This window comes from Cydia strobilella, chromosome Z, assembly GCF_947568885.1.
Source record: "Cydia strobilella chromosome Z, ilCydStro3.1, whole genome shotgun sequence".
Taxonomy (NCBI): Eukaryota; Metazoa; Arthropoda; class Insecta; order Lepidoptera; family Tortricidae; genus Cydia; species Cydia strobilella.
Genome location: NC_086068.1, coordinates 20,373,054 through 20,388,310, shown reverse-complemented (window position 1 = coordinate 20,388,310; position 15,257 = coordinate 20,373,054). Strand labels below are relative to the sequence as shown.

Here is a 15,257-nt window from a genome sequence, read left to right as displayed (position 1 = left end):
TAAAATTTGCTGTAGGTTGTGCGCATCTTCACTGATGACGACGACGTCGTCCGCATATAGGATGTCCCATGGCGGTGCTCGTTGCAGATGTGAGGTGAGATGGTTCATTACAATATTAAATAGCAGAGGACTGAGTGCGGAACCTTGGTGCACGCCAACTTTTACATCGAATTCATCGCTTGTTCCGGCCTGACTTCGCACTTTGGTTGATACTTGGTGGTACATATCTTTGACAGTCATTATGTAATGCTCTGGGACCCTCTGGGCCCTTAGAGCGTGCCAAATTAATTCTCTCGGTACCCGGTCGAAAGCTTTTTCTAGGTCGATGAATATCATGTGCAAGTCTGTTTTGTTATCTCTGTACTTTTCCATCAGTGTTCTGACCGAATGTATGGCATCAGTGGTGGATCTACCGGCGACGAACCCGCATTGGTTTTCAGTGACGCTAGTAATTTCAAGTAGCCTTTTGTTGATGACTCTTTCCCATATTTTGAAGGAATGTGAGATTAGCTTTATAGCTCTGTAGTTGCCGCAGAGTCTTATATCACCTTTATTTTTGTAGAAAGGGATGAGAAAGCTCTTTCGCCATTCATCGGGAATTCCATCAGCCAGGAACTTGTTGAAAAGTTTCGTCAGGAACAGTACGCCGGTATCTCCTATTCGCTTCCAGAATTCAGCAGGGATATCGTCAGGGCCAGAGACTTTGTTATTTGCCATTCGTTTGATTGCCAGAATTATCTCTTCAGGCCTTATACATGGGATAGGGCCTTCTGTAGCAGGGATATCTTGTAGTACCTCACTAGGGAATACCTCATTTAGCAATTCTGTGTAGTATTCTTTCCAGCGGTCTCTGATGTCTTCATTTGATGTTAATAGTTTTCCTTGTTCATTTTTGATAAACTTGTTTGTGGCAGTATCCCTACTACTTTGGTGTTTGCGTTTTGCTAACTTAAAGATTTCTTTATTGTTTGAAGCAGTTTCAAGTTTAGCATAGAAATCATCCCTGGCGGTTGCCTTGGCCTGTGCGACGGCTTGTTTTGCGATTTTCTTAGCAATTTTATAAGCCTGGTGGTCAACATCGTCTTTCGTCTGTTGCCATAGTTTGAAGAGTGTTTTCTTAATTTCCAATTTTTCTCTCACTTCTTCATTCCACCAGCTGGTATCCTTGTTATTATTGATGGCACCTTTAGATACTCCTAAATATTGTTTTGCTTTTTCATTGCAGTATAGTTGAAAATCTCTCCACATTGCATCGGCTGTATCATCCTGCTGCTCCTGAAGGTATTGTGCGATGTCTTCACATAGTCTGAGACCTTCCTCACCCTCCAATTTATGCCACCGTGTTCTTATGATTTTCTCCTTCTTGACTTTGTATGTTTTTGGTATTTTGAACTCTGCCACTAGTATTCTATGTTGTGAGGTAAGAGGTTCCCCGGGTATGACTTTGCAGTCTTTGCATGTCTTTAGTTGTTTTCTATCAGTTAGAATGTAGTCTATCTGCGTGCATGCCCCGCCGCTTTTATAGGTTACTAGATGTTCTACAGGTTTTGTGAAGAAAGTATTAATAATTGCAAGGTCGTGTGCCAGTGCCATTTGAAGGATGCTCTCTCCCTCCGGGTTGATTTTACCATATCCGAAGTTGCCATGTATTCTCTGGTAAGTGGTAGTTTTCTCACCAACGTGACCGTTCAAGTCGCCGCCGATGAACTTCGGCTCACAGTTTGGTGTAGACTGCAACAGATCGCTGATTTCTTCCCAGAAAGATTCCTTTTCCGAACTTGGGGTTCCGGACTGGGGGGCGTATGCGCATATGACGTTCATGCACGGTTGATCGTCCAGGGCAAGCTTGATTGACATTAGTCTTTCGCTTACTCTGTTTACTTCAACTACGCGGTCTTGAAAGTGTTTGTCTACTATAATGCCGACTCCATTCTGCGCCCTTGTTCCATGATAAATCAGCTTGTAGTTATACCCGATATTACGCGATTTGGACCCCTTCCACTTCGTCTCCTGGATGCAACAAATGTTGATGCGTCTTCGATGTAATACTTCGCTGAGTTCTGAGCTGCGTCCTGTCATCGAGCCCACGTTCCAGCTCGCTATGCGCATCGTGGGTGATATCCCGGGTGCTCTGATGACATTTGCGTCGCTTTGGGGGTACGCCCTAGCATTTGCTGCATTTCCATCACTGTTATCGTCGCTTGAGGGGGACGCCCTAGAATTATTTGCCCTTTTCTTATCTGTACTTTTCATGATTTGGAGTTGTGGTGATTGGCTTTGTTTTTACGGCCGGTTGCCACCTGACGCCAAGGCTATCACCCGCTGCGGAGTGTGAGCGCCGCCGTTGGCCCCGAAGGGTTCTTCCGCCGCCATCTCTTCTGTGAGCCCCAGCCCGGACTCACAGCACTGCTGCGGCCTCTGCTCCGAAGGTGTCGAAGAAGCCCGCAGCAGGGGTTTATATCGCAGTGTCCGTCTGCGGCCTTTTGGTCCGCGGGAGCTATTTTATTTCGCTCCTACCCTCCTGGTTCTACTTACGCAGAACCAGGCGAGCACTCCCCTATCCGCCACCTTGGGGACGCGTTCCCATAGGGGTTAAAGGCTCCCCCGGGAAGGTTAAAGGCTCCCCCGGGAAAGTTAAAGGCTCCCCCGGGAAGGTTAAAGGCTCCCCCGGGAATATTTTTTAAATTTATTAACAGATAATTCAGTGATGATATTTGGAAGTTTATTATTATTAGCCATGAATGATTTTTTAATTTTATGGAGCCGAGTGAAGGTTACTGCAAGCTTAAGGTGACTGTCCATTTTTAACTGCCCCTGCACTGCAGTTGCGACGTTACCAGGTGCCGCACTACTGTAGCAGCACGACTGCAGCTGTTGCGGCGTGCAGTCGCGACAGCGTTCGTTGATGGCTTGTCAATGTCAAGTCATATAATGTCAGACGTACAAATAAAATACTAATTTACTTTTGTATTTTTTACGTGAAGAAGCGAGTGACGATAATGCTACATGCTACATGAAAAAGAAGACCAGTTTGCCTTTCTACAATAGTCAGAGTCCGACGAAGGCAGCTACGCAATATTAATAAAAAATCTGATATTTAATGGTGACCGTTTATTCAGGGAATATTGCCGATTAAATGAAAAGCAATTCAACATTGAATGAGACTTAATAATTGACGAAATACAATCAAATTAATTAAATGAAATTAATGCAGAGGAAAAATTATTCTTAACATTAAGGTAAGTTCACAATGTGAAATTTTCTTTCCCATCCTCTTGCCTAAATGCGTGACCACCAGGTGACCACCGCACACAGCAATCCGATGTGATGAATAAAATTATTTGTAAGAGCTAAGGTAATTGCGCAATTTACACTTCATATTGTCAAGTTTCCTATTTGAAACTGAAACACAAATTAAAATCCCTCTTGTGTTGCAGGTGTCTATGGGCGGCACGGCACTCTTTATGATATGACCGTGCATCCATATAAAACTTGACGGGCGAGACAAGAAATCCTTTATGAAGAAAGCTATTTCCCTCACCTTGGCCGATAGAAAGAACTTCTAATAAATTAATTTGAATAATAAATGGTTTCCTCGTGTTGGTGTGATGAAAAATTGCGTGTTGCACTGTAACAAAGTTTGTTTAACCTTCATGCCTTAAGACCCCTGCAACTGTCAATATTCTAAATTTTATTTTTTTCGTTTCTCGCTTTCTCGTGGTTCAATTTCGTATCCTGTCGTATGTTTGGATATCAATATATTACCAGGAGGTATTAAACAACATATTGGCTCCTTGTAATAAAAATTAATGATTGCTTCGTTTGTTTAGCTCAGGAATGGCTTTGCAAATTTTGCAATGACAAAATTAGAAAGTGTCGCCATAAACGACATTATATAATATGATATTACGACTAGAGTTGCCAGGAATATTCGGCAACTATTCGGCCTATTCGGCCACTTTGCCGAATATTCGGTATTCTATTTGCCTCTCTATCGCTCGTGCCCTGTCGAGCTTATAGCTATCCTCGCAAAACTACGAAAAAATAAAAGAACAGTTTATTTAATGATTTTATCATGAAATGATAAAAAAAAATCACGTAGGAAAAACCTATTAAAGGTACAGTATGTTATGTATACGTTACTCTATGGTTTACTAAAAAGGCTAGTCCTGCACTCTGGTGGCAGAACATTGCAGTAATATCCCCTTTTGTCTTAGGCTAGTATACTAGTACCTAAAGGAAATGGATGAGTAGATTTTTGTTTGTTCTTATTTACTGACAAATTGGGACACTATTTCCCCTCTGCCGAGCCGAGGTACAATATCAATTGTGCATGCATACAACTAGCGCGGTGCGTGTTGTACACAATTATTGTGTACAACACACACGTTTCCTAACTGGCTCTGTGATATGGCTCAATATAGATTAGCAAAAAAGTTTACAGTAGGGACAGTCGCCATCAGATATATCGGAGCGACCGAGGTGCTAAAAATATCTAAACATGCACTCTAGCGCCTTGACAATAAAGGCGTGTTCAGATATTTGTGAGCTCCTGGGCCGACCCGATATATCTGCGATATATGGCGACTGTACCATCGGGGTTGTTATCCTTGGGTTTAATTAGCTCCTTATTAGAACGAAGTGGTTATATCCTCTTTGCTTAGAACTACTAATATCTGTGACCCAAAGACATTTCACTGCAGGTGACAGATTTGACGTGCGGTCTGCAGCCGCAGTTGCAATAATACACTAAATAAGCAAAAATGGCCATGCTACATGCAGTCGGTCTTGTCATTAATTTTAGTATGGAAATTGACAATAACACCGACGTGTCGGAGCAGTAGTGCAGCTGCGGTCGGGAAAACGTTAAAATCACCATATTACGTGCAGTCGATATCGTCATTCATTTTACTATGGAAATTGACAATAACACCGACGCGTTCAGGCCGCTGCAGTAGTGTCGGAGCAGTAACGCAGCTGCGGTTGGAAATGGACTGTCACCTTTATGCTTATTTCTAGTATTAATGTTATGTATGTCACAGTTTTTCTTAAAACTGGCAATGTTTTTATGTACATACAGAATATTCTCATAAATATATTGACAGTGCACTGTCATTATGTCAATTTCCTTAAATTTATCTCTAAGTGAGTCTCTATGGTTCATTTTATATATTGCTCGAATAGCCCTCTTCTGCAGAACAAAAATGGTATTTATCTCTGAAGCACCACCCCACAGTAAAATACCATATGACATAACGCTATGGAAGTAACTAAAATATACTAATCGAGCTGTTTTTACATCAGTTAACTGACGGATTTTGCTCACTGCAAAAGCTGCAGAACTCAGTCTATTCGAAAGAGTATCAATATGGGGACCCCATTGGAGTTTAGAATCTAAAGTTATACCAAGAAAAACTGTACTATCAACCAATTCCAAAAGCTAAAATGCGTTCGAGAAATATAAAGCGGAGAACATCAAAAAGGCGGATGTTTGTACATGCAGATGAACGTTGGTTGTTATTTGTTTTATCAACGCGTGCGTTAAAAATACAGAAATATATTAAAACGTTATCCGCAAGTGGCCTGAACGAAAAAAAAATGGCATTTACTTTTGGGAGATAATTAAATGATCAGCCATTTTTAAAACTGATCTGCAAAAAAATTGCCATTAAATCATTTGGGCAGCATACAAATATGTTGCCGGCAATAAATAAAAATCGAGCTGCAACTCTTGTTCAGCAAATAATTCACAAACGGTCAACATTATAACCAATATCCATCTGCTTAATAAATAGTTGAGCTGCAAAATTATTGTTTGGTCAACAAGATTTAAAAATTGGTTGGCAGTTTAATTGAGACCAAAGAGGATATAATAAGATAGAGCGGTACTGTCATAGTAAATTTTGTTACCACTGTAAATTCACTGCCATCTATCGACATACTTTAAAACTAAAAATGAAGATTTATAAAAATACGTTAAAATGTATTTAAATATAGATAAATGATTTTTTTATTTGCATTAATTATTTTTATATGATTTTGACCCATGTTCTTTCACTGATATGCGTTAAAATTATAAATAACAAACGAAACCGTCAGCGCCCTCTATACGAGAGTAGGCCAAAACTAGTGGCGCCATCTGATCGAGAATCAAATTTTCGTGATTTTCGAGGCACGTTTTTTCCTTAGACTGTATCCATCTATTACGGAGTTATATCTATCTTTGTTGAGACGTATGCATATTAAACAAATGGTAATCTGATATAATAAGATGGGTTGTGTTTGATTTGAAAAATCGGCAGGGTTGCAGGCGGAGCGGAATCATGTGCGTGCATTTCATTCGATGATTATTAGCAGTCACATTGCGGTGTTCTAACGTATTTGTTGGTGATATTTATCCGTTTTGGTACTTTGAGAGTATTATAGGTGTAAAATGGAAGATATTAGCTACTAGAAAAGTGGGTTAGGTTTGGTTAGAACTGCGACCTTCACAGAAAACAACTGCTACTAGAAAAGTGGGTTAGGTTAGGTTAGAACTGCGACCTTTACAGAAACTAACTGCTTCTAGAAAAATGGGTAAGGTTAGGTTAGAACAAATTTATGCGGATCAGTTAAATTGTAATCCAAAATGAAATAATCCGCTTACCAAGTTACTGCTTAACAAAATTTGATTAATGGTGGATCGCTTACTGCCGATCAAATAATTAATTTGCCAACCAAATAAATTTAGAGCACGTCATTATGACATTAAGTGCGAACTGATTTTGAAATACTTGCTAACCTTAAGTTGCTGATCAAATACACATTTTGGCTGACAAAATATATATTTTTGTTCATCAAAATAGGAATATTTTGCAGATCGATTAAATAACACCCTTTACTTTTGAGGCTTGTTAGGATTCCGTAGTCAACTAAGAACCCTTATAGTTTCGCCATGTCCGTCTGACCGTCCGTCCGCGGCTTTGCTCCGTGATCGTTAGTGCTAGAAAGCTGCAATTTGCCATAGACACATAAATCATGCATAGCGAAAAAAATGTATATCATATACAATCTGATTTTTTTGGTTTTTTTTTTTCGCTTTAACCCAATGGTGTGGGATATCTTTAGATATGTCTTTTAAAACAAATAAGGGTCTCCAACAACCGTTTTTTAAAATAATCGAAAAAATGTGTGTGGGAGGGATCCCCCCCCCCCCCCCTCTAATTTGAACCATGGGTCCAAAAAATATGAAAAAAATCTCAAAACAAAAGCTTAACAAGTACTTTAAATGATAACAGTAGCGAACATGATCGGTCCAGCCGGCTTTCGTTTCGCCATACACAGTATTCACATTAAACACAGATATTCCGAGAAAAAAAGAAAAACCAAAAAAGACATACTTTTCAAGATGGCGTTTGATCCCCGTGGTCCCCCAAGCTCCAATTTTATGACACGCAAACAGGGATCTCTGAAATTGTAGGTGTTAAATTTCGTTACTGTCACTATTGTTTAAACCCCATTTAAGACCTAAAATCTGTTTTTGCAGTTACATTTTTAAGTCCTAAATATTTTTCCTCCATTTATTTTAGTAAATTTGTATTGCATAGCACTCGTGTACCAATTATGGATCTACTGATGTCATTGAAATCCACTCAATACTTTAGGCGCTAGAAGTAAAAATATGATTTAATATTCGGCATCCTCTCAAGGCGGCTGTATTGTTTTTCTTTAATAAAACAAGTGTAAACAGGTTGGGAAGGGCAAGAGGAATCTACCGATACGTCATTTGAAAAAATCCGTCCAGTATTCTGAGCTACACGGTGTACTGATTATCAGTATTTAAACCCATAACCCTACTTTCTGTTTAAGTCGCAGTCGAGTAAAATGTTGATATTGGGGTATAACGTGTACAAATGTATAGACAAAAGCGGAATTCATGTTACTACAAGTTTTCTATTAAGAGAATATCCCCTGAAAGGGTATAAGTATATGCTAAATCTGGATTCAGCTATTACTTTCTATAACAAGATGTATTATTTCCGCAGAGATATCTAGGACTTTGTGTAGAGTTTAATAAGCTTTATTGTTGCCTTACACCATATTTTCATAGAGAACGTATATTTAGAGTAAAACGCAAATTTCTCCAGGATGGTACACATTTTCCAAGATGGCTGCGACTCCTCGAGGTCCCCAAATGTCAAATAGTGTGGACATGAAAAAGAGACCTTTAATTTACATACATACCAAATTTCATATCTTTGGAAGGATTTCGAGGTTAGACCTAATCCGGTTGTACTACAGACCAAACGAATCATTTCATAAATCTGAAAAAAGGTAACTTGGGCATTAAGCTACTCCTATACCAATATAGATATTCTTAAGGAATGATAATACTTATATTACTTATGGCGAGTAGAAAAGCACAGAATATCCCGATTTTTGAAAAACGTCAGCCTGGCAAATAAAACTTAAGGTATTATTTTTAAATTGCTGTTGTTAAAATAATGTTTCGATACTTTTAATTTAATAGGCATGATGACAGTAATTAAAAGTCACTAAAATATTATATTTATTTAAGGAAACTTTAGTCGTAGAATACGAAAAACGCATTTATTTTTTTATATTTAGCGAGATTGGTAAATGTTTTGTTAAAATAAAATTACAAAATACGCAAGTCCGCCATAATTCGGTGAACACCAATCAGAGCGAATGACGTCACGTTCATGTCAACAAATATTCAAAGTACTGAAAGTCTCCTATGGTTCTCCTGCTATTTTATTTACGATTGACGGATTCAATTTTAGTAGTTTAAACCGAATATTAACTAATAATAATAACTTGAATCATGGAACAAGGATTTACTAAGGCAAACAGTGCTAATTTGCCTAGAATCGATGTGATGATGTCGGGAGAGTTTTTACAATCAAACGAAGACTTTTGTTCAGCAGAATTTGGGATTTCAAAAGTTTCTTGTAAGTACAATAAACAACATTTATAATTATATAAAAATCATACTAATTTAAGTAAGTAAGTTATGTGTATTCCATAGCAGGTTAATATTAGAATTTGGCAATATCTATTAATAAATAAATAATAATAATAAAATATCTTTATTTCGAAGAAGATACTTCATAGTTGTTAGTAACAAATGACAACAAAACAAATAAATTAAACTTAAAGCTAAAGGTTAGTGTTAATAAGTACGTTCGATTTTTAACATTAGTACTTAATAAAAGACAAAACTGGTGCAATTTGAAACCTAACCTCAAAAACCTACTCTCATGCAACTTTTATATAATATTAAAGTTACGCATCAAACAAGATAGATACTGTTTGGTATAGTAACTGAAAAATAAATTAAATACTCACATCGAAATGATTTTCGCAAAAATAAAGATGAGTCTTAGGCAATACGGCCGTTAATGTCTCGCCTTGCAAGTTTAAGCTACTTGTATCGTGTTGTTTTATTGTGTGGAACATGCATAAATAAATTATTAGGAGTTGTAATTGATGTATTATTACACTGAGGAACTGCACAACATTTAAACACTTTTGTATTCATATTGCAGCAAAACAAATACTTCTGCACAACACGTATAATTTGTTAAGCACTGGCTCTAAATTTAACATAAAACACCAAAAAAATCTACACATGGAATTTAAAAATTATTATAACCTAAACAAATTATTTTTCTGACTGTCCGCTTTCCGCACTGGCGTGAACAGGTGTACGTGTGAAAGATAACGGCGTATAAGTTTAGCTGTAGAAGGAAAGAAATGGATTAATGAGAGTGAGATTATGGACGATAATGGCTGTTTCAACGGGTGATTGGTGCCTAAATTTAATGCCGAATATTAGTTTCGCCTGACAATTAGGGGCAATTAGAATTTTGAAAATGCCGTAAAGAAATGCGGAATACGGATAACAGCGGCTTTACAGAATTAAAAGAAATATGGCACAAAAAATAACAATGAACAATTATAGGGTAATTATGCGGGAACCGATCCCATAACGTTAAAAAAATATTCAAAAAATAGTACCTGACCGCCGGTCGACGACCATCCACTGCCGACTGCCCGTCGGCGGTTGTGCCTTGTCGTTGATACGGCCACCACGTAGTACCACCGGAGCACTGCTCGACGGTGGCCCTAAAAAGGGTCCGGTCGCAGGCAACTACGGCCAACAAGGCCGCGGAACGACGGAAAGAAAAGCGCACTCCAAGTTATTATTGGCAACTTCCGAAGAAAACGTTCCTCTCGATTAAAGGTTTACTTGACGAAAACAAGGAAAAAATTGAAAAAATATTCGCGGACCACAGATCTTTCCACGTCAATCTCAAAATCCATCTGAAGCCCTCCGAAGAAAACAATTTTTTTTCTTTCCGAATCAGAATTGAAATTCAAAATTCAACGCAATTGTAACCTGCCTACATCAAAAATATCTCAGTCCAAAAAAGGTTCCATGTGTTTTAGAGCGCCATCTAAGATAATTCCGCGCTAACGATAACCCACTAGCCCTCGCATAACAAACAAGAAAAAAAAACCGGAGAAATACACAAACTACGTTGATATGGAAGAGGGTCCAAAAGCCACCGATAGATGGCAAAAAAATAAATATGTAGGTAACGCTACAATATTTAATAATACGAAATAAACAAATTATTGAATAAGCTTCTAAGGAACGCCTAGAACGTGCGTTTTGTTTATATGAACTTGACGTCACTAGGGACGCCATGACACTTACAAGCGTTTTGGAGCGAATTTAAAATCTAAAAACTAAAATGTAGTTTTTTCCTGCTAAACCTTTAATAAATGCAGAAATATGTTATTCATAGTAAATAATTTATGATTTTTAACATTATAGGACAGTTTTTCAAAATCTGTCATCATGCCTATTCCTAGTGGAAGTATATACGCTAATCGTCAAACGTATAAACATATATGTATCCTTGTGGACTCAATGGAGTGCCACCAAGTAATCAGAGTAATGTGTATGTATTTTCGACAGCGCCATGAAGCGCCTACGCGATGTGGATTGGGGGAGCATGAGGCGCGACGGCCACAACATCTTCACCAAGCTCATCCGCACCAGGGACCCGCGCGACTCCGAGACCACGCAGGACATCGCTGTGCCCGGCAAGCAGAAGCTTTCGGTAAGTTTCCTGTCCTGGCCTGAGGGCATTGCCGAGGTGATAAACGCTAATCATGAAACACTAATCGAAAATAATAAATGTATCGGAATGACCGATGAAAACGAAAAGTTTCGTGACAATTACCCCAGGCGAATTACGAATGACTTTATCTACATGATAAAATAAGTGTCACTTTTTATGTGCTTTTTATCACCACGCGATTGAGAGAAAAACACTGTCGTTATCACGCGGTTACGTAGACAATTACCTACGACCATCATGTCCCTACATTTCTAGATTGTAAAAGATTGCCTGTCAATAATTTAATTTCAATTCTTTTTTTTAAAAAAACCGGCCAAGTGCGAGTCGGACTCGCGCACCGAGGGTTCCTTACATTACATAATTTTAGCAATGTATTTTTTATGTGAAACGTGAGTGAAAGGTAAATTGCGGTTTACGATTTATGACGTATTAAAAAAAAACTACTTACCAGATCTCGTTCAAACCAATTTTCGGAGGAAGTTTGCATGGTAATGTACATCATATATTTTTTCAGTTTTATCACTCTCTTATTTTAGGAGTTACAGGGGGGGGGGGGACACACATTTTACCACTTTGGAAGTGTCTCTCGCGCAAACTATTCAGTTTAGAAAAAAATGATATTAGAAACCTCAATATCATTTTTGAAGACCTATCCATAGATACCCCACACGTATGGGTTTGATGAAAAAAATGTTTTGAGTTTAAGTTCCAAGTATGGGGAGCCCCCAAAATTTATTGTTTATTTTCTATTTTTGTGTGAAAATCTTAATGCGGTTCACAGAATACATCTACTTACCAAGTTTCAACAGTATAGTTCTTATAGTTTCAGAGAAAAGTGGCTGTGACATACGGACGGACGGACAGACAGACAGACATGACGAATCTATAAGGGTTCCGGTTTTTGCCATTTGGCTACGGAACCCTAAAAAGGGAACCGCCTTCAAAAAACCAACCCACTGAAAAGCACAAAATATTTTTTATATACCCCACCCCCTATCCTTGTCCAGTCCCTATCCCGTCGTAAAGCAAATTTCTGCCAAAAAGTAATTAATACCTAATAATAAGCAAATTAATAACCATCCGGGTAATGACTTAGTTTTCGTAGGCGGTGTCAAACTAACCAAAAAGACATGTTTAGTTAAAAAAAGTCTTTGTTGGTTTGGCACCGCCTTCAAAAACTAAGTCATTACCCGGATGGTTATTAATTTGCTTATTATTAGGTATTAATTACTTTTTGGCAGAAATTTGCTTTACGACGTGATAGGGACTGGACAAGGGTAGGGGGTGGGGTATATAAAAATATTTTGTGCTTTTCAGGTTGGTTTTTTGAAGGCGGTTCCCTTTTTTAAAAAAGGAATTGAAATTAAATTATTACAGTTTTTACTTATTTTTTGGTTTTTATTTTATTTTTTATTATGCTTTTCTAACAGTACCTATATTTCAATCGTGGTTGAATGCCGGATGGGTCTGTGCCTTCGATGCCTAACCTGGCTAACCTGTCAAAAAATGTCATGTTTTTCGCAAGTATGATAAAATAGTTATTTGTTATACAAGGGCGCAAAGTTGTATTCTACCCACGAGTGTTTCAACACACGAGAAGTAAAATACATTTGCACCCGTGTGTAACACAAAACTTTTCACCTCACTATAATAGAGAGGAAAGCGCAACATGCAAAAAAAGTTCATAAAAAACTAAGTCTTTATTTGTTCACATTATAATCATCATCAATATAGTATAACATTATGTAAAATTTTTGTTCACATGTTGACATTTCTGACGATGCGTTTTGAAATTGCATCGACTCAACTTTTGCGTTCAGAATTATATTTAACATCATTATATAAAAAAAAGTTTCTTATGGAATATAAAGGTTTATGACTTAAAATCATTAAAAAAAGCTAAATTTGGTATTTTTTCTTAAATTCTCAAACCAATTATTTAATGATAATTAATATCGAACGAACCATTATTATGAGCGTTTTACGTTTTGTTATCTGTCAAAAGCTACTTAAATATGCTCCAAGGTCAAATTACTTCCCCACTAGTGGATACAATGCGCTTTTACCCGCTTATTTTAAAGGATAAAAGACGGCTTTGCGAGTTAGTGAGGGGAAAACATTTTGAGTAATAGTCCGACAAGAAATTGTAGAAAATTATTGAGAGCGTCACTTTCTACGCAACTGTCACATTTTTGACGTAAAATGCTTAAATATGGCAACAATTTAGTATGGAATTTTTTTAGTTCTTTTTTATTTATAAAATAATTAAAATATAGTTTAGATTCGGACTGGTCCAACTTTTAGTATGGCGTAAATGTTCGCCCACAAATTCAGTCTCCCGAGAAAATACGCCAACAAAATGACATTGTAAGGCGGTTAAACGTATATCCGGAAACCGCATCAGTGTGATAACCGCCTAACGATAAGTGCGAACTGTTAATACCCAAATTGTGCGCTGCTTAATAATTACACCCATAGACATAGTTTAGTAGTTATAGACATGAAACCGAGCGACCAGGGGTAAGAGAAAGACATATTCATGTATTGACAGGTTAATGTATGGCAGCATAATCCTTTTTCTCTTTCACTCTTATAAATTTCGGTATTTCGCCATCGCCTCCTACCTATGCTGCCATAATTTTCTCTTTTCTCTTATAGGAATCGCAATAAGACTATCTTTATCAAAGAGTGTCAGGCCCTTGATTACACCACACCGCGTCGAGGGACAAACAAAAACTGATTAAATTCTACAACCAAACTTAGAACGGAAATAAAACTTAATAGAAGATCGTTCCGTATATGATAGGAATACACTTATACTCTCCACAAATAACCGAAAAGACCATTACAAGGGACAGCCAATTAAATTGAAAGTGTTTAAATAATGACGTTAGCCGTGTTTGTGCGCAGCGTTGCCTGACGACGATGGACCTGGTGTCGCTGGGTGTGGGCTCGTGCGTGGGCACGGGCATGTTCCTGGTGTCGGGGCTGGTGGCCCGCAAGTTCGCGGGGCCCGGCGTCGTCTTCAGCTTCATCATCGCCGCGCTGGCCAGCATCTTCTCAGGTACAGCTTGAGACTATATGCCCGCTGCCTAATAATGTATCACCTATATCGATGTAGATATTTATGACACGGTGGAGTAAGATGTCAGCATACACACGTCGACGTGTTGACGTGTGGAATATATTTACATAAGTATTTGAATGTTGACGTAAATCCCATGTCAGTTTTGAGCCCAAGATATGATCTTATTTTAAAAATCTACCGTCCCTTTGCACAGTGTTATTCATTATAATGAAATTATAGATAGCATCTTTTGCCTAATTATGTAGAAAAGGAGGTAAAACCACCCAATTTTCTAGTAGCATTCCGTTTCTGTGAGGATCGCAGTTCTAACCTATCCTAATTTTCCGATAGCAGTTCGGTTCTGTGAGGATCGCAGTCAAGCCTTCAAACCTAACCTAACCCACTTTTCTAGTAGCATTCCGGGTCCGGGTCTGGGTTCGGCTCCGGGTCCTGGACCGGGTCCGGGTCTGTCCGGGTCCAGGTTCAGGTACAGGTCCAGGACCATGTCCAGATCCGGGTCCGGGTCCGTGTCCGGGTCCAACTTTGGTCCGGGTCCGAGACCGGGTCGGGGTCCGGGTTCGAGTCCGGGGCTGGTTCTAGGGCTAGGGACCGTGTCCAGATTCGGGTCCGGGCCCGTTCCGGGTCCATAACGAAGAGGACAAATCGCCAAACGTGAATTATGTGTCGTTGAAGAGTTCCATTCTGATCATTATCAGCAGTTCCTCTTCATCAAATGTCACTCTTTTAAATGCAAATGCTGGATTTGTTGATGAAAATATAAAAATCACTATATGTATGCCTTTAACATTTGAGGAGTTCCCTTGATTCTTCATGGATCGCATCATCAGAACTGCATTTTGACAAAAACGAGACCAATATGTATATATATATACTTACAATCTAAAAAATAATTTTCATAATCGGTCCAGAAATGACGGAGATATGGAGTAACAAACATAAAAAAAGACTAAAAAATAACATACAACCGAATTGATAACAGCCGTACGTTCAGCTGTTTTTATCGCTGAGCGCAAAAA

At 38.4% G+C, this 15,257-nt stretch overlaps 1 protein-coding gene across 1 annotated transcript in view; it reads left to right on the top strand.

Annotated features, from left to right (window-relative positions):
* The window catches only part of LOC134755141 (probable cationic amino acid transporter), a 107,871-nt gene that overhangs the window by 22,159 nt on the left and 70,455 nt on the right, over positions 1–15,257 (top strand). The window contains exons 3-4 of the mRNA XM_063691618.1: positions 10,988–11,132; positions 14,064–14,217. Of these exons, the coding sequence (XP_063547688.1) occupies positions 10,988–11,132; positions 14,064–14,217 (299 nt within the window). The remainder of the gene's footprint in view (positions 1–10,987; positions 11,133–14,063; positions 14,218–15,257) is intronic.